The sequence below is a fragment of the Ranitomeya variabilis genome, chromosome 1 (genome assembly GCF_051348905.1).
Source record: "Ranitomeya variabilis isolate aRanVar5 chromosome 1, aRanVar5.hap1, whole genome shotgun sequence".
NCBI lineage: Eukaryota > Metazoa > Chordata > Amphibia > Anura > Dendrobatidae > Ranitomeya > Ranitomeya variabilis.
In genome coordinates, this window is record NC_135232.1 from 760,567,240 (window position 1) to 760,589,296 (window position 22,057).

The 22,057-nt window shown below is 44.6% G+C and overlaps 1 protein-coding gene across 1 annotated transcript in view; it reads right to left on the reverse strand.

The window, feature by feature from the left end:
* Positions 1-22,057, reverse strand: part of KISS1R (KISS1 receptor) — a 341,875-nt gene that overhangs the window by 163,398 nt on the left and 156,420 nt on the right. The window contains exon 2 of the mRNA XM_077253499.1: positions 946-1,070. Coding sequence (XP_077109614.1) covers positions 946-1,070 — 125 coding nt within the window. The remainder of the gene's footprint in view (positions 1-945; positions 1,071-22,057) is intronic.

A 22,057-nucleotide genomic window follows, 5' to 3' on the forward strand; every position in this document is an offset into this window, starting at 1 on the left:
GGTCCAGAATCAAGACTACTGAGACTAGAAGAATTATCTGCTATCTATCCAACAACCTTTTAACACTGGTCTGTATTCAAGAATGGTGTGTTTTGCATCCCCCTACATGGTGGGACAGGAAGCTAGATCAACATGATGTGTGTGTTTGTAGTGCTCCCATGGCAGGCACATTTACACCTTGCCCACGTCCTCAGCCTATGCACTCACTATCAGCATCAAGTCCACCTCCCATCCTTTACCACGTGCCTTGCCCATTTTAAATTACGTATGATATATTCATGTTGAGAAAATGTTGCAGTCAGTATTACAATGCCAGCAAAATATGCCCACCACAGATAGACGTAGAAAACTGTAGTTTCAATATCGCAATGCTATTTGTAACCAAATTTTTGTTTGTGTGTTTTGAGGCTCAACTTTAGCAAGATAAATGACGTATAAAATGTCACTGCTGTAGAAAATTGCAGTAAGAATATATTTGCATCTTGTTGTATGGGAGACAACAACAGTAGACAGCAGAGAAGAATTTCTATTGAGGCACAGTTTTAGGAGACCAGAGGCAGAAAACAGCAATACCAGTCCAAGCAAGGTTTTCAGAGTGAACAACACATCACCCATAGATTCGGGCAGCATGAAACCAACTGAGTGGGCTTTAGAAGTACTAGGGGACATGATATCAGAGGTGCGCACCGGACTACTATGGGAAACTGGTGCACATGAAAGAAGAGGGAGATGGCTGCCAAAGAGGGAAGATGCAGGGACTGGCTCTGAAACCAGGATAATTAGCAACTATTTGACTACTGCAAACTTTTAGAACATTGGGCACATACATAGCACAAGCCATTTTGTACAGTGACATAATGTGTGGCAGTCAAGCCTGCAAATATTAATTTTTTTAAGTCATTGCTTGATTTGGGATGGTTGTATGTCAGTTGTTTTTTTACCTACCTGTTGGACATAGTTAACAAACTTGCACATAAATTCTCCAAATATCCATCCAGGAAGAGGATATAACGCTGCAGTGATAGGCACACAGCACACTAAAAATATGATATCAGTGGTTGCCAGATTAGCTGTGAGGAAAAAAGGTAAAGGTAAAGGTTAACCGTTTTTTAATCATATTAAATCACATACTTTGAGCAATTAAATAAACAGTAATGTAAATGGGAAATTAAAATGTGTCATGCTGCCTCATCACAGACAGCCTTCATCTACAAGATTCCTGAGGCCATAGCAAATTTGGCCACAGGTAATTTTGCCATAATTAAGAAACTTTTTCTCTATATGAGCCACATAAATATTATTGTACTAGTATTAAATGGTTATAAATAGCTGAAAAATTGAGGAATGTACAGCCTGATGCCAATGAAGTGAGAGCTGCCAATGTCTAGCTATTAAATGGTAATTAAAACGTATTTAAAAAGAGACAACATTTTTACTATCAATAGTAGTAAAATAGTTGACAATCACATTTGATGACCTATCCAAAATATCAATGACAACAACAAGCTTAACACTTTATGGCTAAACCGAAAAATGAATTTAATACTACCGGTACTTTGTTTTCCAATTACCGTATATACTCGAGTATAAGCCGACCCGAGTATAAGCCGAGACCCCTAATTTTGCCACAAAAAACTGGGAAAATGTATTAACTTTGAGTATAAGCCTAGAGTGGGAAATGCAGCAGCTACTGGTAAATTTCAAAAAGAAAAGTAGGTACCAATAAAAGTAAAATGAATTGAGACATCAGTAGGTTAAGAGTTTTTGAATATCCATGTTGAATCAGGAGCCCCATATAATGCTCCATAAAGTTCATGATGGGCCCCATAAGATGCTCCATACAAAATACGCCCCATATAATTCTCCATACAGTTTATGATGGGCTCCATAAGATGCTCCATACAAAATATGCCCCATATAATGCTCCATAAAGTTCATGATGGGCCCCATAAGATGCTCCATACAAAATACACCCCATATAATGCTCAATAAAGTTCATAATGGGCCCCATAAGATGCTCCATACAAAATATGCCCCATATAATGCTCCATAAAGTTCATGATTGGCCCCATAAGATGCTCCATACAAAAAATATGGCCCATATAATGCTGCACAAAGGTTAATAATGGCCCCATAAGATGCTCCATAGAAAAATATGCCCCATATAATGCTCCATAAAGGTTGATGGCCCCATAAGATGCTCCATAGAATAATATGCCCCATACAATGCTCCATAAAGGTTGATGGCCCCATAAGATGCTCCATAGAATAATATGTGTTGTGGATTCTGTTTGTGGGCTCCCTCTGGTGGTTACTGCTGGTACTGGGTGACTTTGGTGGGTTGCGGCATTTGGTTTCCACCTGTCCATCAGAGGCTGGGTGTTTCCTATTTTACCTGGCCTTTCTGTCATTCCCTTGCCGGCTATCAATGTATTCAGATGTGCTCTGTTTGGTTCCTGCCTACCTGCTCCCAGATCTTTCAGGATAAGCTAAGTGCTGATTTTCAGTTGTTGTTTTTTTTGTCCAGCTTTCTTATTATGTCTCTATGCTAGCTGGTAGCTCTAGTGGACTGAGGTTCTCCCCATGTGCCATGAGTTGGCACATGGGTTCTTGTAATCTCAGGATGGTTTTTTGATTAGGGTTTTTTGCTGACCGCTCAGACCCCTTTTGTATCGTTCTGCTTTCTAGTTTACAGCGGGCCTCAATTTGCTGAACCTATATATATCATCTCTATGTGTGTGCCTTCCTCTCATTTCACCGTCAATACATGTGGGGGGCAACTATACCTTTTGGGGTTCATTCCTCTGGAGGCAAGTGAGGTCTTTATTTTCTCTGCAGTACTAGTTAGCTCTTAGGCTGGTGCGTGGCGTCTAGAACCAACGTAGGCACGCTCCCTGGCTATCTCTAGTTGCGTTTGTCAGGCGTAGGACAGCGGTCAGCCCAGGTTCCATCACCCTAGAGCTCGTCCGATATTTTGTATTACTTTGCTTGTCCCTTGCTATCCCTAGCCATTGGGATTCATGACAGTATAGCCGGCCCACAAAGTGTTAATTGTTTGGGCTGAAGCAGGAGAAAAAGAAGCGTTTAAGGGAAATTTATTTTATTTTTATTTTTTTCCTTCAGAGTTTTGCTGCCTAGCCCTTAATTGCTGTCTAGCTGCTTCTTACCTCCTCTTAACCCTTGAATGGCTCTGATATTAGCTGTTTAACATGGATGTCCAGAGTTTGGCTTCCAGCCTGAGTAATCTTGCGGCAAAAGTTCAAAACATACAGGATTTTGTTGTTCACACTCCCATGTCTGAACCTAGAATTCCTATTCCAGAGTTCTTTTCTGGAGATAGATCTACCTTCCTGAATTTCAGGAACAATTGTAAATTGTTTCTTTCTTTAAAATCTCGCTCCTCTGGAGACCCTGCTCAACAGGTCAAGATTGTAATATCTTTCCTGCGAGGCGACCCTCAGAATTGGGCATTTGCATTGGCACCAGGGGATCCTGCATTGCTCAATGTGGATGCGTTTTTTCTGGCATTGGGATTGCTCTATGAGGAACCCAACCTGGAGATTCAGGCTGAAAAGGCTTTATTAGCCCTCTCTCAGGGGTATGATGAAGCGGAAATATATTGTCAAAAATTTCGGAAATGGTCGGTGCTTACTCAGTGGAATGAGTGCGCCCTGGCTGCAAACTTCAGAAATGGTCTTTCCGAGGCCATTAAGGATATTATGGTGGGGTTCCCTACGCCTACAGGTCTGAATGAGTCGATGGCTATGGCCATTCAGATTGATCGGCGTTTACGGGAGCGCAAACCCGTGCACCAGTTGGCGGTGTCTTTTGAACAAGCACCTGAGACTATGCAATGTGATAGAATTCAGTCCAGAAGTGAACGGCAAAATTATAGGCGGAAAAATGGATTGTGTTTTTATTGTGGTGATTCAGCTCATGTTATATCAACATGCTCTAAACGCACAAAAAGGGTTGATAAATCTTTTGCCATTGGTACTCTGCAGCCTAAGTTCATTTTGTCTGTGACTCTGATTTTTTCACTGTCTTCCATTTCCGTCGATGCCTATGTGGACTCGGGCGCTGCCCTGAGTCTTATGGATTGGTCATTTGCTAAGCGCTGCGGTTTTAGTCTGGAACCTCTGGAAGTTCCTATTCCTCTGAAGAGAATTGACTCTACACCATTGGCTATGAATAAACCGCAGTATTGGACACAAGTGACCATGCGCATGACTCCCGTTCATCAGGAGGTGATTCGCTTCCTTGTACTGTATAATTTACATGATGTACTAGTGCTTGGTCTGCCATGGTTACAAACTCATAATCCTGTCCTGGACTGGAAAACAATGTCTGTGTTAAGCTGGGGATGTCAGGGGGTTCATGATTATGCACCTCCGATTTCAATCGCTTCATCTACTCCTTCTGAGATCCCTGCGTTTTTGTCTGACTATAGGGATGTTTTTGAGGAGCCTAAGCTCAATTCGCTCCCTCCGCATAGAGATTGTGACTGTGCTATAGAATTGATTCCTGGCAGTAAGTTCCCTAAGGGTCGTTTATTTAATCTGTCACTGCCAGAGCATACTGCTATGCGGAATTATATTAAGGAGTCCTTGGAAAAGGGACATATTCGTCCATCTTCGTCCCCTCTGGGAGCAGGTTTTTTTTTCGTGGCAAAAAAAAGATGGTTCCCTGAGGCCTTGTATAGATTATCGCCTTCTGAATAAGATTACAGTCAAGTATCAGTATCCATTGCCATTATTGACTGATTTGTTTGCTTGCATTAAGGGGGCTAGGTGGTTCACTAAGATAGATCTTCGCGGTGCGTATAATCTGGTGCGGATAAAACAGGGTGATGAGTGGAAAACCGCATTTAATACGCCTGAGGGCCATTTTGAGTATTTGGTAATGCCTTTTGGACTCTCCAATGCTCCGTCAGTCTTTCAGTCCTTTATGCACGATATTTTCCGTGAATATCTGGATAAGTTTATGATTGTGTATTTGGATGATATTTTGGTGTTTTCTGATGACTGGGAGTCTCATGTTCTACAGGTCAGGAAGGTGTTTCAGGTTCTGCGGGCCAATTCTCTGTTTGTGAAGGGCTCAAAGTGTCTCTTCGGAGTCCAGAAGATTTCTTTTTTGGGGTACATTTTTTCTCCTTCTACTATTGAGATGGATCCCGTCAAGGTTCAGGCGATTTGTGACTGGACACAACCTACATCTGTTAAGAGCCTTCAGAAGTTCTTGGGGTTTGCTAATTTTTATCGTCGGTTCATTGCTAATTTTTCCAGTATTGTTAAACCTTTGACTGATTTGACTAAAAAGGGTGCTGATGTTGCTGATTGGTCTCCTGCGGCCGTGGAGGCCTTTCAGGAACTTAAGCGCCGGTTTTCTTCTGCTCCTGTGTTGTGTCAACCAGATGTTTCACTTCCTTTTCAGGTTGAGGTTGATGCTTCCGAGATTGGAGCGGGGGCGGTTTTGTCACAGAGAAGTTCTAATGGCTCGGTGATGAAGCCATGTGCATTCTTCTCTAGAAAATTCTCGCCCGCCGAGCGCAATTATGATGTGGGTAATCGGGAGCTTTTGGCCATGAAGTGGGCATTTGAGGAGTGGCGTCATTGGCTTGAGGGTGCTAAACATCGTGTGGTGGTCTTGACTGATCACAAGAATCTCATTTACCTTGAGTCTGCCAGGCGTTTGAATCCTAGACAGGCTCGTTGGTCGTTGTTTTTTTCTCGTTTCAATTTCGTGGTTTCATACCTGCCAGGTTCAAAGAATGTGAAGGCAGATGCTCTTTCCAGGAGTTTTGTGCCTGACTCTCCTGGAGACTCTGGGCCTACTGGTATCCTTAGGGATGGGGTAATATTGTCCGCCATATCCCCAGACTTGCGACGTGCATTGCAGGAGTTTCAGGTGGATAAACCGGATCGTTGTCCACCAGAAAGACTGTTTGTTCCGGATGATTGGACCAGTAGAGTCATCTCCGAGGTCCATTCTTCTGTGTTGGCTGGTCATCCTGGAATATTTGGTACTAGAGACTTGGTGGCCAGGTCTTTTTGGTGGCCTTCCTTGTCTAGGGATGTGCGTACCTTTGTGCAGTCTTGTGAAGTGTGTGCTCGAGCTAAGCCTTGCTGTTCTCGGGCCAGTGGGTTGTTGTTATCCTTGCCCATCCCGAAGAGGCCTTGGACGCACATTTCCATGGATTTTATTTCTGATCTCCCGGTTTCACAGAAAATGTCCGTTATCTGGGTTGTGTGTGACCGCTTTTCTAAGATGGTTCATTTGGTGCCCTTGCCTAAGTTGCCTTCCTCCTCTGAGTTGGTCCCTTTGTTTTTTCAGAACGTGGTTCGTTTGCATGGGATTCCGGAGAATATCGTTTCTGACAGGGGATCCCAGTTTGTGTCTAGATTTTGGCGGACGTTTTGTGCCAAGATGGGCATTGATTTGTCTTTCTCGTCTGCATTCCATCCTCAGACGAATGGCCAGACGGAGCGAACTAATCAGACCTTGGAAACTTATTTGAGGTGTTTTGTTTCTGCTGATCAAGATGACTGGGTTGCTTTTTTGCCACTGGCCGAATTTGCTCTTAATAATCGGGCTAGTTCTGCCACGTTGGTCTCTCCTTTTTTTTGTAATTCGGGGTTTCATCCTCGTTTTTCCTCTGGTCAGGTGGAGTCTTCGGATTGTCCTGGAGTGGACGTGGTGGTGGACAGGCTGCATCAGATTTGGAACCAGGTGGTGGACAATTTGAAGTTATCTCAGGAGAAGACTCAGCAGTTTGCTAATCGCCGTCGCCGCGTGGGTCCCCGACTTCTTGTTGGGGATTTGGTGTGGTTGTCTTCTCGTTTTGTCCCTATGAAGGTCTCTTCTCCTAAGTTCAAGCCTCGGTTCATCGGTCCTTATAGGATCTCGGAGATTCTTAACCCTGTATCTTTTCGTTTGGATCTCCCAGCATCGTTTGCTATTCATAATGTGTTCCATCGGTCATTGTTGCGGAGGTATGAGGTGCCCATTGTTCCTTTGGTTGAGCCTCCTGCTCCGGTGCTGGTGGAGAGAGAACTGGAGTATGTTGTTGAGAAGATCTTGGATTCTCGTGTTTCCAGACGCAAACTCCAGTATTTGGTTAAGTGGAAGGGTTATGGTCAGGAGGATAATTCCTGGGTGGTCGCCTCCGATGTTCATGCGACTGATTTGGTCCGCGCCTTCCATAGAGCTCACCCTGATCGCCCTGGGGGTTCTCGTGAGGGTTCGGTGACCCCTCCTCAAGGGGGGGGTACTGTTGTGGATTCTGTTTGTGGGCTCCCTCTGGTGGTTACTGCTGGTACTGGGTGACTTTGGTGGGTTGCGGCCTTTGGTTTCCACCTGTCCATCAGAGGCTGGGTGTTTCCTATTTTACCTGGCCTTTCTGTCATTCCCTTGCCGGCTATCAATGTATTCAGATGTGCTCTGTTTGGTTCCTGCCTACCTGCTCCCAGATCTTTCAGGATAAGCTAAGTGCTGATTTTCAGTTGTTGGTTTTTTTGTCCAGCTTGCTTATTATGTCTCTATGCTAGCTGGTAGCTCTAGTGGACTGAGGTTCTCCCCATGTGCCATGAGTTGGCACATGGGTTCTTGTAATCTCAGGATGGTTTTTTGATTAGGGTTTTTTGCTGACCGCTCAGACCCCTTTTGTATCGTTCTGCTTTCTAGTTTACAGCGGGCCTCAATTTGCTGAACCTATATATATCATCTCTATGTGTGTGCCTTCCTCTCATTTCACCGTCAATACATGTGGGGGGCAACTATACCTTTTGGGGTTCATTCCTCTGGAGGCAAGTGAGGTCTTTATTTTCTCTGCAGTTCTAGTTAGCTCTTAGGCTGGTGCGTGGCGTCTAGAACCAACGTAGGCACGCTCCCTGGCTATCTCTAGTTGCGTTTGTCAGGCGTAGGGCAGCGGTCAGCCCAGGTTCCATCACCCTAGAGCTCGTCCGATATTTTGTATTACTTTGCTTGTCCCTTGCTATCCCTAGCCATTGGGATTCATGACAAATATGCCCCATATGCTGCTGCTGCGATTAAAAAAAATAAAATGACATACTCACCTCTCGTCGCTGGGGGAGAGGTGCCAGTGTCCTGAGCAGGCGGGGACACCGGCGCGCTATGGGTGCCAGATGCCGGAGTCGCCTCAGGCCCCCGGCACTTGCGATTATTCACCTGTCCCCATTCCATCACCGTGCGCCGCTGTGTCTTCCGGGTCTCTGCAGTGACTGTTCAGGCAGATGGCGCGCACTAAACATGTCATTGCGCCCTCTGACCTGAATGTCACAGCCAGAGGACGTGGAAGACAGGGCCCGGCGGTGGAACGGGGACAGATGAATATCGCATGGCTCACCCTCCCCCTTCATACTCACCCCATCCTGATGTGGTCTCTGCTTCTCAGATGTCTTTGGCGCCTGCAGCTCTTCCTGTGTTCAGCGGTCACATGGTACCGCTCATTAAGGTAATGAATATGCGCTCCATGCCTTTGGGAGTGGAGTCGCATCCATATTCATTACTTTAATGAGCGGTACCAAGTGACCGCAGAACACAGGAAGAGCTCCCGTTGCCAGAGACCATCTGAGAAGCAGGGATGTGCAGAGACCGCATCAGGAGGGGGTGAGTATGATGTGACAGCCGCCACTCCTGCCTTCCCCTTCCCCCGCTGACCCCCTGGGACAATGACTCCAGTATAAGCCGAGAGGGGCACTTTTAGCCTAAAAAAATGCAGCTGTAAATCTCGGCTTATACTCGAGTATATACGGTAAATTTCTCTTGTGGTTGTTTTAGAGAGAAATAATTATTTAATTTATCTTAATATGTTAAAAGTTCTAAGGTTGAAAAAATGCACAAGTTAATAGCTTAGCATGTTGAGCCACAGGAAAAAAAAAACATGTGAGGCAGATACTAATAGCTCCATATTTAGGCAATGGTCACACAACCATATTTTCTTTCATCAGATAAAATCCGAATCCTAATCATACCCTTATCACACTTTGAACAATCAGAGTTTGATCAGAGTGTTATCATAGTGTGATTTGGTTTTCTGGGATCAGGAGAAGATACAAAAAATAACATTTCTCCATCTTCTCCATTTTTTCAGTGTCGTCTGATGTTTTCAATAGACTCATTGACTTGCATGGCTGTGCGCGATCCGAATATGGGATACAAGTTGAGCATCCTGCGATTTTTTTCCTCACACAAGCTCTGTCAGAGAAAAACAATCAAAAATGTGAATGGCCCAATAGAATAACATTGGTTCAATGTTTTGTCAGATCACATTGGGACAGAAAATATGGTCTTCTGCACAAGCCCTTAGAGGAAAAATTCCTTTCCCATTCCAGACATGGCCATCAAACTAGCTCTCTGCATCAATACCCCATCACAGAATCTAATACCGATAATAATCTGTAATATAATTTTAAGAAAAGCAACTAGGCCATACTTAAACTCCCTAAAGGCAGATTAATTTGAAGATTTTTAACAATAAAACTGATCAACTCATGAGATCTATGTTAACAGAGCCATTAAAACAAATCATGAAATAAATAAATGTTACTATATAAATGGTACTTGAATCGAACAGGTAGGATGCTGGGATGGACTTGACTCGCGTAACGACTATAATGGAAGTCAATGGAAACTTGAGCATTTTTCCGGAAGACCCTACTCGAAGGGCTGGAGGGTGGTGCAGGAAAATGGCTAAAATGGATGGAAACAGTGCTGCAATGGAATGTGAAAAGCATGGGAAAGATGCCTGGATGCAAATCTGATTCCTAGTTCTCTGCTGGGAACAATTTTGGCAGAGTATTATGCATGCAACTATTACAGACTAAGGTTGCCGTCACTCTAGCAGTATTTGGTCAGTATTTTACATCAGTATTTGTAAGCCAAAACCAGGAGTGGGTGATAAATGCAGAAGTGGTGCATATGTTTCTATTACACTTTTCCTCTATTTGTTCCACTCCTGGTTTTGGCTTACAAATACTGATGAAAAATCCTGACCAAATACTGCTAGTGTGACGGCAGCCTTACAATGAAACATACAAAACTAAAGCTAAAATGTATATTACAGGAAAAAATGTTAGAAAACATTCTTTCCCATATAATGACTTGGATATAAGGCAAAATTAAAATAACAGCAAAAAAAAATCTCCATCCCTTAATAGCTGAGCCATTACTCACCTTAATTCCCTGTCGCCTATGACTAGAGTAAATGTCATAGTAAATGTAATTTTAACATTTTTCTACCTTATCTGCATTTGGTGTGTGTGTTGTATTATATATTTTTTAATATGATTTCAACACTCCAATTAATTAATACGAATGATAGAGATATTGATTGGTTTTGTTATTAGTATATATATATATATATATATATATATATATATGTATTTTCCAATGGAGTCCACAGAAAAACTAAATAAAAACTTGTCCAGCCACATGTCAAATGGTCAGTCTAAGCAGTGAATGTAAATGACCCAGTAATTTACATTTAAGGCTACTTTCACACTAGCGTCGTGCACTGCACGTCGCTATGCGTCGTTTTGCAGAAAAAACGCATCCTGCAAAAGTGCTTGCAGAATGCATTTTTTCTCCATTGACTTGCATTAGCGACGCAGTGCAACGCATTGCCACACGTCGCAACCGTCGTGCGACGGTTGCGTCGTGCTGCGTCGGACCGTCGCCACCAAAAAACGTTGCTTGTAACGTTTTTTGGTGCGTCGTTCCCGTCTTTTACGACCTCGCATGCGCAGCCAGAACTCCGCCCCCGCCTCCCCGCACCTCACAATGGGGCAGCGGATGCGTTGAAAAACAGCATCCGCTGCCCCGTTGTGCAGCGCATTCACTGCTAGCGTCGGTACGTCGCAACGATGCAATTCGTCGTGCGTCGTCCGACGCTAGTGTGAAAGTAGCCTTAAGGTACCTTCACACTAAGTGACTTTGCAGCGAGAACGACGACGATCCGTGACGTTGCAGCGTCCTGGATAGCGATCTCGTTGTGTTTGACACGCAGCAGCGATCTGGATCCCGTTGTGATATCGCTGGTTGGAGCTAGAAGTCCAGAACTTTATTTCGTCGCTGATCACCCGCTGTCCATCGCTGGATCGGCGTGTGTGACGCCGATCCAGCGATGTGTTCACTTGTAACCAGGGTAAATATCGGGTTACTAAGCGCAGGGCCGCGCTTCGTAACCCGATATTTACCCTGGTTACCATTGTAAAAGTAAAAAAAAAACAGTACATACTCACATTCTGATGTCTGTCACGTCCCCCGGCGTCCACAGGGTTACGCGCTGCTGCTCAGAGCTTCCTGCACTGACTGTGTCAGCGCCGGCCGTAAAGCAGAGCACAGCGGTGACGTCACCGCTGTGCTCTGCTTTACTGCCGGCGCTGACACATTTTCAACGATGTTTCACAGTTTCAACGATGCCGAAGTCGTTCCCCTGATCGTTGGTCGCTGGAGAGAGCTGTCTGTGTGACAGCTCCCCAGCGACCACACAATGACTTACCAACGATCACAGCCAGGTCGTATCGCTGGTCGTGATCGTTGGTAAGTCGTTTAGTGTAACGGTACCTTTAGAGTACACTTTACATTTATCTTCAAAGCAGACACTTGTTAAGCCCCCCAGGGATGCTAGGTGGTGTTCTTATCTATTTGGTCTGAAGGCTTCAGTACACATACCATGACAAAGCCTCAGATAACAGGGTATAGATCCATGTAGTGACTCATAAATCCAGGTGTTAAATTGAGTCCTAAGGTACCGTCACACTCAGCGACGCTGCGGCGATATAGACAACGAGCCGACCTAAACTAGATCGCTGGAGCATCGCTGTTTAGGTCGCTGTAGAGACGTCAAACACAGCAACTCCAGAACGATGCAGGAGCGATCCAGTGACGTAACGGCGACTCACTTCTCGTTCTCGCTGGTTGTTAGCTCCATGTCAAACAGCCGGAGTGTACCGACTGGCTAGAAGGAGACGCTGCGACGCCCCCTATGCTCGTTGCTGGCGTCGTTGCTTTTGATGTCAAACATGACGATACACGCCGACCTGGCGACGAAATAAAGTTCTGGACTTCTAGCTCTGACCAGCGATGGCACAGCGGGATCCAGATTGCTGCTGCGTGTCAAACACAACGAGATTGCTATCCAGGACGCTGCAATGTCACGAATTGTTGTCGTTCTCTTTGCAAAGTTGCTGAGTGTGACGGTACCTCTAATGTCAAGCAATTAAACATATTCATTAGTTTGTATTCCCAGATTCTTCTTTCTCTGTGGTCCTTAAAATTACCTTTTAATATTAAGACTTTTAAGTCTGTCATACTGTGTCCAGGTCCAGAGAACTGTTTTCCCACTGGTGTGTCCATTTCATTCCTGATTGTGTGCCTGTGTAGATTCATCCTAGTTTGTAGTTTTTGCATGCTTTCCCCAATATAGATATAAAAACTACAAACTAGGATGAATCTACAGAGGCACACAATCAGGAATGAAATGGACACACCAGTGGGAAAACATTTCTCTGGACCTGGACACAGTATGACAGACTTAAAAGTCTTAATACTAAAAAGTAATTTTAAGGACCACAGGGAAAGAAAAATTTGGGAATACAAACTAATGAGGGTATAGATCAAAAGCCTTTTAGATATAAGTGAGGCATTGCCTGGGACACAAGAGGGACACAAGGACAGAGACAGACAGATTTGGATGAGCAAAGACACACAGAGAGCAGGCTGAATTGACTCCTACCATTTCCAATGTAATGTATGACTTATGATTATTGATTGTGTTATTTTGAGTGACTGTTTATATTTATTATCTTTTATTAAGTAAATTCATTTTTGTCTTATTCAATTTTCGTGTGAGCATTTATTTATTCATCACAATTCTTTGAACCGTAAAAAAAACAGTGTGTTTGACATGGTCAGACACATCCTGTTTAATTTATGAAGGTGAGATTCTGAAACTCCCGAAGCCTTTGTGTACAATGGGCCTGTGGGTGGGTGGCTGGGTATTTGCGCTTGTGCTTCAAGACCTGATGTATAGACAGCTGAACGCTATGCTTGGACAAGCAATTGAACGTGGTTGCTGATGGTGTTTGTGAATGTGGCCCGGCAGCTGCAAGGCGGGAGGCATCTGTGTCTGCATCATGGTCAGGGGATTGGCAAGCATGTAGCACAGAAGAGGAAGTGGTGTCACGTGCAGACATTGATTGTGGACCCAGGTGTTCGACCCACCCAGTCGGGTGAATTGATGATGTGGCACCCCAGGATCCTGGTCGTCACAGTAGCATTGCTTTCCTCACGGGGAGAGTGATGTTACGCTTGAAGGCGAGAAGGAATAACTGCAACCAGGTACCACAAACATGCACCACATTCACACTCCAGGCCAACAGGGGGAGCTTTTGATCCTACTTGCTATGTGAATCCCCATATATATATATAACTGGTAGTCTGTAGGGAGAGGGAGTTCAGTCTTGCCAGGAAACAGACTGGACCAGTCTGGGCAGCAGAAGGTTTTACGGAGCTGTGCAGCCTCAGTGCAGCAGTTCCTGGAAAGAGACATTGAGAAAGCCGAATTGATTGCAGAGAGCATGCAGGAGAGCAAAGCACAGGAGAAGATATCAGAGGGAGACCAGCCCCGAGCAGGCTGCCTCCTTCTGAGGCGCAGAAACCGGTAGCCGGAACACCGAGGATCGTAAGGCCCTCCACGACACATCAGAGACCAGCAGGACAGCTGAACTTTAGGTTACCTGTTCGACCTAACACCCAGGAGACACAGTGGCACCCCTCAGAGGCCAGGGCATGCTAGAGTACCCTAAAAACATCCTCAAGCCACCAGTCATACGGGTTATGTCCTATCCTACCCGGGGGGACAGAGAGAGAGAGATAACATCTGTGAAGACCTTATGTGTAGCTTTAAGCAGTAAGGCACTACACCACCACGACGCTAGAGGAAGGCTTTTGATTTCCACCTGGATAAGGGGACTCATAACTTTCCTTCAAGCCGGCCAGACCCTGCCTGCTCTGTGATCTGGTGCTCTGGACTGTGGATGCCGAAGTCTTCAGTAAATCAAGGTAAAGAGACTGTGAACCTGTGTCCTCATTCTTTACTGCGCCTTTCACCATCTTCCATCTACACACCGGGAGCCCTGGGGATATACTTCACCTGTGGGAAGTTATACCATCTAGCTGCCATAACATCACTCCAGAGGACCCCTTAAAGCAGCATCGGTCCCCACTGACCGAATACCACAGGTGGTGTCACAACATAAACTTTATTCCCTTTAAAGACCTTTCCCTTTTACATGGATGCCCCAGGGCCATGGACCAGGTCGCCACCGTGACATCCCCCTGTGAACCGCAGGACCCGGTACCGAGTACCCCGCTGCCCTGGCGTGGGGCGCTCCAATGACATGTGCCTGAGCAAGCTGGTGGTGGTTTGTCTGGTAGTGGTCAGAACTCTGTCGAACTTGGTAAGGCACAGGATGGAAATGAACATTCGTTTATCGTCCACACTTTCTTTAAAAAAGCACTAGCTGAACATCTAACCCTTAACCTGGGAACTTTTTGTGTGTGGGTGCTCTGGGGAACAGTTGCCTTCTTTCTCCCTCCGGCCGCCCCATTTCCTCTTCCTGCCAGCTGCGGTGCTGCTGATATTTCCCCCTCTGCGTTGCTGGCCTCGCTCTGTACAGTTGGCTGCATATTTTTTTCTCCTGACACCAATGGATCCAGTTCGTGCACTTTATGATCAGGTGGCGAATCTGAACCAGATCATACAGGATCTGGTCAGGGAGCACCAAATGTGGGAATCCTCACAGTCCCAGGTGCAGGGTCAATTTTCTAGCACCATCGGTGCTTCTCAAAGCTCTCCATTTTCAACTGAAGTTATGTCATCTGTACCTTCTGACATGCAATTTGTGTCTCCCAAACCAATGGTGGCCCTAACGGATACATTTTTGGGGGAGATATACCAGTTTGTGATTTTCAGGGAAAGTTGCAGCTTTTTTTTTACCTTACGACCCTGGTCTTCATGGGAAGACAATTAGCGAGGGGGAATAAATATGTCCCTGCTGCGAGGGGGTGGGGGGGCAGACTTGGCCATTTTCCTTGTCCCCACAAGCCCCAGAACAATTCTTTGTTGACATCATTTTTGATGCCTTAGGGATTGTCTATGAAGAATCTGACAGGGTCCAGGTTGCAGAGGCAAGGATCATAAACCTGATATAGGGGGGCAGCACCGCTGAGGATTACAGCTCCATGTTATGGCAATGGTCCTCTAAAGTGTTGTGGAATGATGCTGTTCTCAGGCTTCAGTTCCACAGAAGTCTTTCTGATTCACTCAAGGACGCTCTGGCTCTGCATACTCTAACTTGCTCTTTGGGAGAGGCCATAATCCAGGCCATTCATGTGGATTGCAGAATTCAAGAGAGACGTGGTGAGTGACAGAGAGTTTTGGTTATTCCTCCTGAGTTCATCCATTTACCTGAGGTGGAACCTATGGAGATTGGAGCTGCCAACCATGAGGCCGTTGAGAAGAGATGTTGGGGTGATTTCAGACATTTTCTAAAGGACTATGTGGTACACCCCGCAAGCAAGCCTTCCAAGCTGACGGGAAATGTCTAAGTCTGAGTTACTGTCAAGAAGGAAATCCAGACTTCAAGGTACCCTATTACTCCTCACACAAGATACCGTTAAACGTGGAGCTATTTTTTAAGAGCCAATAAGTATCTACTTTAGCATTCATCGATTGTGGGTCAGCTATCAATTCAATTGATTCTGGACTGAAAATAGGGTTAGGGACAGTTAGGTTGAATTTTTTGCTAAAACATCGTTACTCCAGAATCTTGTCCATCTAGTAACAATGGAGCTCACACTTAGATTGGGAACACTTCATTCTCTGCTATGTGTTGGACAATTTACCTACTGGGTTGGTATTAAAGTTTCCATGGTTATGTATTCCTAATCCTGTCACTGACTGGTGTCGGAAGGATATAGTTACATGGAGCCCTAATTGTTATAAGAAATGTCTTAGTTCTGTACAAATTCACCCCACTAGTCAGGAGGGTCTGCCGAGGTACTGCAGGACTTTAGAGATGTGTTCTCAGAAAAAGAGACAGAGATACAACCCCCATGTGATTGTACTATTGATCATGTACCTAACGCTAAATTACCTAAAGCTCGCCTTAAATTGTTGTGACCTGAACATATCTCCATGAAAGAATATGTAAATGTAAGTTTATAGAAGGGTCATATCCTTCCTCCTCCCCTCTAGCTGCTGGATTTATATCTGTGTTAAAAAGAAAGATGAGGGCCTCCTCTCTTGCCTCAATTTCCAGGAATTAAACAAGATTACAGTTAAAAATACCTACCCACTGCCACTCATCCCTGACCTATATAATCAGCTTATGGGAGTAAAGTGGTTTTCTGATATTATTGGAAGGTTAAGTGTGGTATACCTTGATGATATTCTAATTTTACACCCCATCTGGATCCTCACCATGAACATGTCCATTTTATTTTACGAAAGCTTAGAGAGAATTCCTTGTTTGCTAAATTGGAAAAATGTACCTTTTCTGTCCAAGAGATATCATTACTGGGGTTCATTATTTTAGCTGAAGGTTTTAAGATGGATCCTGGAAAGGTGCAAGCCATAATAGTGGCTGCACTGGATATCACATCACACAGACAATCACATGAGTAAGCTGACTTTTTGCCTGATCGCTTATATTCTTGACTCAACCTGTGCCCCACTTTGCACTCCACATACTCTCATACCACAGAGAGTAAGCATTACTTGTTATTTTGATAGTGGCATGTGTGCAATATTCAGCTTAGGTCTGAACAGGTCAATATCTTGATACAGCATTGGGCAATAGTTGATGCACTTTATTTGCACTAAGCACGTTATGTCACCATCGACTATGATATTATTGTGACTTTTAACCCCTTTCTAACCTTGGGCATAATAATGTGCCCACGTTGGACTCCCTCCCTTTTCTGTGGGCTCCTGCACTGAGCCCACATCTTTCCCGGCACATGTCAGCTGTTTTGAACAGCTGACATGTGCCTCTAACAGCCGTGGGTATAATAGCGATCCACCTGCAGCTGTTAACCCGTTAAATGCCGTTGTCAATCTCTCGGTCACCGATGGGTTGGCATGACAACCAGAGATCTCCAGCAGACCTCTTTGATTGTCATAGCCAGATTGCTATGAGCGCCGCTTGTGGTTGGCGCTCATAGGAAGTGAGCATTTCTGCTACATACCGGAGATCTGATCATCGCCTGTATGTAGCAGAGCCAATCTGAAAAAGCATGCAAAAAGTAAAAAAAAAATGTTTTTAAAAATATATATAAAAGTTCAAATCACCCCCTTTTCGCCCCATTCAAAATGTTTGCAGGGGGGCAGTTAATCAAGCCATGGTAGTGACAGATCATAAAAATTTAGCCTCTAAATTAGCTAAATGGTTAACCCCATGACAGACCAGTTGGGCCTTGTTCTTTTCTAGATTTATTTTTTCTATCACGTTGAGTCAAGGGTTCAAGAATATGAAGGCTGGTGCTTTATCACGAAGCCTTAATTCAGTTTCTACCCCAGAACCTCCATCCTCCATTCTTCCTTAGGGTATTGTGGTGTCTATGTTATCTTCTGAGTTGGATGTGGAGAGCTGTAAAGATCAGCCATTTGCTCCTTCTGCTGCTCTAAGTTCCAATTTTTTTTTCTGCCAGTCTGTCTGAGATTATGTCTTTTGCAGGACTTTAATGATTCCATCTTAATTGGTCATCCTGGGATCACTGCTACACGGAGAGCTATTGCTACACTCTTTTGGTAGCAATCCGTTTATAATGATATTAAGAAGTTTGTACCTGTTTCTGAAACTTGCGCTAAACTTGCGTTAAAGTCTGTCATAACTGGCCAGCCAGGGAATTGGTTGTGCTGCGAATTCCAGGAAGACCGTGAACTCATTTGTCCATGGATTTCATTACTGCTTTACCTTTGTCTGGAGGGAAAACTGTTATTTGGGTGGTAGCTGACCGATTCAGTAAATAAGCTCACTTTGTTCCATTATCGTGGTGTGGTAGAGCAGCTTACTCGGCTTTACACAGAGGTAGAAACTGAACACTATCTCTTTAAGAGCGTGTTTGGTTTATTAAAACAGCATAAACCAAGCTGGAAAAAAAGCAAAGACTGCCTCTGGAGACCAGCTATTTAAGCCCCAGATAATGTGACTCCTCCACTATGTAACTGATCACATGACTGTGACATCATACAGGTCCTGTCAGCACACAGCAGTGCTGGATCTGCAGGTGGAGATAAGGTGGACATTCTCCCACCCACTTTATGGATGTCCACATAAAAGCCAGCCCATTTATGCAACTTAGATTATTTTTTACAACACGTAGTGTGCTGGAGTAAAATACTCTGGGTCTCACATCTCTGACGCCATTAGGCGTAGTGACACATATCTCCCATCCAGTACTTTACCAGTGACTTTGTCACAATGGTTATCAAATGCTGAAATGCTTTCCAGTTAATAGTCATGTAGTGAGATCGCATGGTATCTCTCTGAACACTGTATCTGATAGGGGGGTACAATTCGTCTCCAAGTCCTAGACAGCATTTTGTAAGAAATTGGGGATTGATTTGCCATTTTCCTCTGTCTACCATCTTGAAACCAATGGTCAGAGAGGACAAATCAATCAATGGAGCAAATTTTAAGATGTTTTGTTGCATCTCAGCAGGAGGTCTGCTGTTCATTTTTACCTCTTGCTGAGTTCGCCTTTAACAGTCAGGTCAATCAATCCACTGAAGCCTCACCATTTTTTTTACAATTATGGTTTTTGTCGCCTCTTTGGAGAATTCCCTAGGATGATTTCTTGCTGTCCCGGAGTAGTAGAATTTGGGGATGTCTGGAGAGAGGTTTAAAGGAATATTGGGGTGGTTCGCCTTTGCAAAAACATAAGGCGGATAGGAAATGTTCAGCGGGTCCCATCTTCAAGGTAGGGGATAAAGTTTGGGTATCTCCAAATATTCAAAGTTGAATGCTCCATTGGCGAAGTTGGTTCCCAAATTTATTGGTCCATTTGAAATTCCGGAGGTAGTCAGTCTGGTTGCCTTCACACTATGACTTCCTCAGTCTATTCGTGTTATCTGTCTTGTCTCTGCCTCCTCCAGTTCCTGTCAATGGATATTTAGAATAAGAGGTGCAGAGAATAATGAATTCTCAGGGTCTACAATTCCCTCCAGTACCTTGTTCATTGGAGATAATATGGACCCGAGGCTAGATTCTGGCTCATTCTGTGAAGGCCAGGGTTAGGGCTTTCCATATTAGGCTTCTTGGGAAACCTAGTGGTTGGGTGGCCCCCCTTGGAGAGAGGGTACTGTCAGGATTCCTTCCCTCAGCATGTTATGGGCAGAGTGAATGACAGCTCAATCATCCAATCGGGTTCAGGGGTGTGCTGATCTGTCAGGTTTTTGATTGACAGCTCAGTCATTCAATCAGAGACTGGGAGGTGCTGGGTTTCTTGCAGGTGCACCCTGTTGCTAATTAATTCCTTGTTACTTAGATGAGTTATCAGTCCAGATCTCTACCAATTGTAGCATTTACTCTCTGGTTCTATTTGCCTGGTTCTGTGCTCTGTTTATTGACTTATTGCTGCCTGACTTTGGATTTGGTTCTGACTATCTGCTTGCTCAATCTGCTCTGATCTGCTTTTCTCCTGGCATTCTGACACCGAACTGTGACCTGACTTTGCCATTGTTTTTGCCCTTTTGCTTCTGACGTGCTCTCTTAACAAAAAAAACGGATGTGCGCCTACGTGGGCAAACACCTCTCTTAGGCTGATGTCTGAATTCCTGGGTGAATGTGGACAACTCTGTCAGCAATGACTACATTTATGGGTAAGTAAGAACCTGCTATAATTAAAATCACCACCTGTTGAAGGGCAGAGTGCTTGGTCAGTAAACATACAAATGACAAAAAAATTGATTGGCACATGCAGACTAGTGTGAATAGGTGCATACCAGGAGGAGCTACCTCCATATACAATATACAAAAAAAGGTTGCAGTCTATCATGCTAAGGCATGTCAATATGAAATATATGAAATATGAATAGCAATACGGCTTTTGAAAATTAGGAAAAAAAAATTGAGATGCTTAGCATAAAATTTGGCCAAATTATATCTGCCCATCAACCATAGTCAAGGTGGTCTCAAAAATTGATGGGTATCTACGTGTGTGAACACCTCTCTTAGGCTGATGTCTGAATTTCTCGGTGCAACCTTTTTTTGTATATTGTACAATAGATTTTTTCAGGGAATGGGTGATGTTGTCAGTGTCAGGCTGGTGTAGCATAGGCACAGCTTTCTTAGAGAAGTAATGGCGACTGAGTAACTGGTACTGGGCGACTGCGACTGCCATCAACTTTCTGATACCGTCTGTATCCACCAGGTGGAAAGGCAGTCTTTCCGTGGCCAACAGATTGGAGTTGGTGTAGTTTAAGCTCTTAGCTTTGTCATGTATAGGAGGAAGCATTCTTTTACGTGACCACAACTGTGGGGTCGAGGGTTGGCTGCTTTTCTGAGAGAGGGCAGAGTATGGAGAACAAGACAAACTGCTGGACTGTGAGTGAGGTGCAGGTGGAGATGTTATGGTGGATTGAGAAAGATGTGTTGTGCTAGGTGACACAAAAGCAGCAGTCGTGTGTACTTCCGTAACAGCTGACTGGCTCTCACTTACCCCAATCGTGGTGGGCAAACAATTGTAGTTTCTGCAGATGGAGATCTGTGTGAGAAGACTTGGAATGGTGATGGAGGAGCATGAAGCCGTAGATGGGGTAGTTGGGACATCGGCTGGTTGGCGAGGCCTGCTAGTCTGCATGTTAGCGCACTGAGATTCCCACACTAAGGCAAGTTGATCGCACATGTGCCGATTCATGCATATAGTTGCAATTTTTGCCTCTACTGAATTTTTTTGGCAAATTTGACAGATCAGGTGTGTTGAGTCATTCTTTGCAGTCTCAAAAAAGGCCCAGGCTAGGCAACCCTTGCCGCCCTGTGAACTGCACACTTGCGACCGCTGCTGGCCACAGCCTGAATGCAGTGCTTGTCGTGGTTGCATCACTTCCTGTCTGTGTGGGAAGCCGCAACATAACCTCCTTATCTTCCTCCTCCTCTACCTCCCCTGCTGAGCTTCTCAGCTGTGCACCTGTGAGATCACACCAAGTAGGATCAGTAACCACATTGTCATCCTCTGTTCTCAGACTCCTCACCCTGAGGCCATGTGCACACGTTCAGTATTTTTCGCATTTTTTTGCCTTTTTTCGCTATAAAAACGTGATAAAAACGCAAAAAAAATGCAAAAAAAAGCTCACATATGCCTCCCATTATTTTAAGTGTATTCCACATTTCTTGTGCAAATGTTGCATTTTTTCCGCGAAAAAGTCGCATAGCGGAAAAAAAAGCAACATGTTCATTAAATTTGCGGAATTGCGGGGATTCTGCACACCTAGGAATGCATTGATCTGCTTACTTTCCGCACGGGGCTGTGCCCACCATGTGGGAAGTAAGCGGATCATGTGCGGTTGGTACCCAGGGTGGAGGACAGGGGACTCTCCTCCACGGACTGGGCACCATATAATTGGTAAAAAAAAGAATTAAAATAAAAAATAGTGATATACTCACCTTTGATGGCCCCCGGAGTCTTCCCGCCTCTCAGCGGTGTATGCTGCCACTTCCGTTCCTATAGATGGTGTGTGTGAAGGACCTGCGATGATGTCGCGGTCACATGACCGCGATAACGTCGCGGTCACGTGACCGCGACATCATCGAAGGTCCTGCACACACCATCTATAGGAACGGACGCCGCTGAGGAGATCGGCTGTCTGCAGAGGGTGAGTATAACCATTTTTTTATTTTTTTATTATTTTTAACATGATATCTTTTTACTATTGATGCTGCATAAGCAGCATCTATAGTAAAAAGTTGGTCACACTTGTTAAACAGTATGTTTGACAAGTGTGACCAACCTGTCAGTCAGTTTTCCAAGC